This window comes from Olea europaea, chromosome 13 (genome assembly GCF_002742605.1).
Source record: "Olea europaea var. sylvestris chromosome 13, O_europaea_v1, whole genome shotgun sequence".
Taxonomy (NCBI): domain Eukaryota; kingdom Viridiplantae; phylum Streptophyta; class Magnoliopsida; order Lamiales; family Oleaceae; genus Olea; species Olea europaea.
In genome coordinates this window covers 9,865,686-9,869,648 of record NC_036249.1, presented here as the reverse complement: position 1 = coordinate 9,869,648, position 3,963 = coordinate 9,865,686, and the positions used below count along the sequence as shown (strand labels likewise).

At 34.7% G+C, this 3,963-nt stretch overlaps 1 protein-coding gene across 1 annotated transcript in view; it reads right to left on the bottom strand.

Annotated features, from left to right (window-relative positions):
* Positions 1 to 636: 636 nt before the first annotated feature.
* Positions 637 to 3,963, bottom strand: part of LOC111407545 (uncharacterized protein C20orf24 homolog) — a 4,140-nt gene continuing 813 nt past the window's right edge. Inside the window, exons 2-4 of the mRNA XM_023037107.1 lie at positions 2,857 to 2,960; positions 1,110 to 1,239; positions 637 to 1,011 (exon numbers count right to left, since the gene is read on the bottom strand). Coding sequence (XP_022892875.1) covers positions 973 to 1,011; positions 1,110 to 1,239; positions 2,857 to 2,960 — 273 coding nt within the window. The 3' untranslated portion in view covers positions 637 to 972. The remainder of the gene's footprint in view (positions 1,012 to 1,109; positions 1,240 to 2,856; positions 2,961 to 3,963) is intronic.

The window sequence follows — 3,963 nt, the reverse complement described above, 5'->3', positions numbered from 1 at the left end:
GATAGACGAGAGTCGATTTCCATATGAGAGTCGGTGTATAAGTTGAAAAGGAGATAACATGATAAATGAATTAGGATTTGAGTCTCCAAAATAAATTATGATCTCTAGTCTCCACAATGAGAAACAAGAAACCGAAGTAAACATGACCTTTTTGTCCTAATTTTCAATTGAATTTTGAAATTTTTTTTTTATGTGAATTGTAATTCACTAATTTGTGTGTGTATTAAAAATATATAAAAATTGAATTTGGTTCTTGGTTCTAGAATTAAAACCGAACCAAAATCAGAACCAAAATCAAATAGTTCTCAATTCTAAGAACCATAACAATTATTTTTTAGTTTTTGTAGAACGAATGAACCGCTTGCTTTGATTTGATTCTAATTTGATTTGATCATTTTGTCCACCCCTACACGCCCATTTTGAACCCTTACATGCTAAAAAAATAAATAAATGATCATTTTCCACAATTTTTCCGTATTTTTAGCTCACATATTTTCCTTTAATAAAAAAAAAGAAAAGAAAAATTGTCATTTTTAACAAAATCACTTCTTAAAAATCAACTTCTCAGGAGGCTTAAACAAACACAACTAAAAAGAATCAATACCGTAAAAGAAAGATAACAAAAGTAAGAAGCAATATCCAAATCCATGTATGCTTGACATACAACAAATTCAAACAAAAAAATGACAATTAGATGGTATTTTTCTTCCATAGAAAGAGGAATTGGGTCCCAGGAAAGGGGGGTGGGGGTGGGGGTGGGGTGAGTAAAATTAAAACCCCGAAAAATAAAATTTAAGGTTAGGCAATTCTTGCTTATGCATAGCACATTGCACACTCGATTAAAGATCCACAAATGTATTGAAAGTCAAGATTGAAATTCCCAGAAATTTTTCCTCGTATTTCTAAGCTAAACAATATCAGTTGTCATTCTGCTGAAGAGAGAAAAAAGAGGCTCCGAGTTGACATAGTGAATCAAAAGTGTCCCAAACTATATGCTAGAATCCATGCAAGCTGAAAATAGAATAGGTTAGTGATTAAGTTTGTAAAGACATTTGTTATTTATCTACCGTAAACATTAGGGAACGAGTACTTGGAAAATGCGTACATACCAGAAAGAGTGATGTCGAAGCAAAGAGGCCCTCTTGGAGCAACGCTCCATGACCACCAAAATCTTCTTCTTCGATTTTCAGTACAAGTGCATAATAAGCATAGATAATCCCAGAGGAGAACAATAAAAATCTGAAAATCGATATCAGCAGCTGGCATTAATTATATGGGATCTTTCTCGCCAATCAAAGAAGTAAAATAGTATGTTTCCCTCAACATTTTATTAAATCACACATAGGACACCATGTACTTATGATGATGAAGAGAAGCATTACTTCCCAAAGAACTGCATTAGTATAACATTAAAAGGGAAGAGATAACTTCTTATTTCGAATGGAGATGAGACATCAGATGTTTATTTTTTATAACAAGTATATTCGGTTGTATAGAATGTATTTGCAATGTTTGAAGAGTCATCACTTTTAACCAAAAAGTTAGAACATAGCAACTTGATATAGCATTAGCAAAATGTTTCCATGTATTGCTTTTCAGATGTTGACTATATATACTTTCACCAACTCCAAAGAACCAAATACATGATTCTAGTATGAATAATAATCAACTTGCGAAAACAAAACAACAGTCAAGGTAACAAACAAGGTCTTGGTTTGCTTTTAGGTAATTTACTTATCAACTATGCTCACGTCACAAAGGTACTTGGCCTCAGTTTCCAACTAACTCCTCTTGTGTATGTGATGTTAGTGGCCCACTGAGTTGAAACTGAGCCGGATTTTCCTGTTTCAACAGGATCACTAGCATAAACAACAATTTAATTACAGGACTGGCCCAGCTAGGCATCCAGTCACCAGTTGAACCTATGGGCACTGTCCGGGATTACTATATCTCAGAAGCCTATGGTAAATAAAAATATCGTCTCTACTCTTCCACACCAGTCCCCTTATGTCATGCAGACTCGGATAAGAGAACCCACCCATAGCTTACCAACTTCAGCCTACCATCCAGTACTTGATATTATGCCATTCCACATCACCAAGCAACAATCTAAGGAGAATTCTGCGCGATGCAATGAACATAGATTCTCCTTTTTCGGGGAATACAGCATCACTTCAGACCAAGTGTGAAAGATCATACCACGAATACCAGCAATAGACTACAATATTTCCTCCTACATCGTGAATTGCATCTGGGTTTCAGCTATCAGATACTAGCCTGTCTTTCACACCCAAAAGTAAAAGATGCAGTAACTGATATCTCTAAACTGAGACCATGCTAAAGTTTGTCATAAATAGCCTCCAGGAAAAGATAAAGCTCCAGAAACAATGATTGTTCTAGAAAAATAATGTTACCTGGACATATCTACGTCTATATCCACATACACACAAATGTTCATGTTGCACAGACATATGGGTTTCCCTAGTTACTCAAACCTTGAAAACTGAAAAGGATTTTCCTCCAATTAAGTAACATCTGAAGGTCACGTGATCACTGGCCACAGAAAACAATATTTCACATATGTGTGTGTGTTTTAAACAAGTTCCTCGATAAGCTTTGGAATCTGAAGTTCGAAGTACTTAATTGATCCTTATTGTTCAGGCTAACACAATAATGAACTAAAGAAACTTGCCCAACTATCTGTTTACAATAACTGGGATAACAAATCATTTGTATGATGCTCTCAAACTGCAGACTGAACTCAACTCACAATGCAGATCATCTTTTATCAGAAGTGCAGCAACCTTTGATGCAAACTATTAATTTATAATGAACCAACCAAATGTGCAAACTTACAGGAGAAACCAGATACCCCCAACTAAAGGAATGGTACCCCATAGTAATCCACATACAAGGGCTAATGCTTGCCTAATCCAATGTAGTATATCGCCTAATTGATCCTGCGTGAAAAAAACAGAGCCATTACACGTGAAGAATATGCCTATTAAGTGCATAAGCATCTAGCACAGTTTCAGAGTAGAAACTTATCCCCTAATACTAATGAAATGAAGCAATCTCAAACTTTAAAGTTTTCTCATAAACGATGTAAATGTGTCGATACAGCAAGCAATACACCTAAATCAATCATAAAAGATGACTGAACTTTAAAAAATTGCTCAAACAAAATTAAAGATGAAAAACATAGACACAGAACTCCTATCATTTATTATCTTGTAAGCACTGTGAACTGATATGTAAAGATGAAACATTTCATAGTAACAGGGAATCCTCTCAATAAAACCTCTACATGGTGATTATAGCACCCATCTCCTCTCCCACCTATAACCTTTACGTATCCAATGAAGTCATAAAATTAGGCTTAAATATTATGGGCCTCAAGCATGGTTCAGAGCTGCAGCAGATAACTCCAAGCCACATTTCACTAATCAAGTTTAGAATAGCAAACCCAATAATTAATTGAATCACTGCTACCTTACCCAAAAAAAAAAAAGGCACTTCGACAGCCACAACACTGTTCTCTTAATGTTTAAGATCTTATAGTTGGTTGTCCCACTCCCAGATCCATGCAAGATAGATGATCAGACAATGAGTATACTTATAACTGTATCTGGCTAGGGTAATACTGTTTTTGCTGACACGATTTTTTATTTATCAAAGTATCTTCAAAACCCACCTCAAACTAATTGGAAGAATTGAAGTAAATCCTAGAGTGCGGTTTTCTTTTCTCTGCCTAGCACTAAGAAATTCATCAATCTAATCCAAGTTATATAAGAAATTGCATACTTTCACACTATATTCTGATCCAAAAAAGAGCCTGGATATTTTATTTTTTCCTTCTTCTTTTTTTTTTCCTTCAGAATATAACGATTGAATCTTAGTAAATCGTACTCGAATTAAGTAAATTCAAAGATCAATGAATAAATCGCGAGAAGGGAAAAAAAA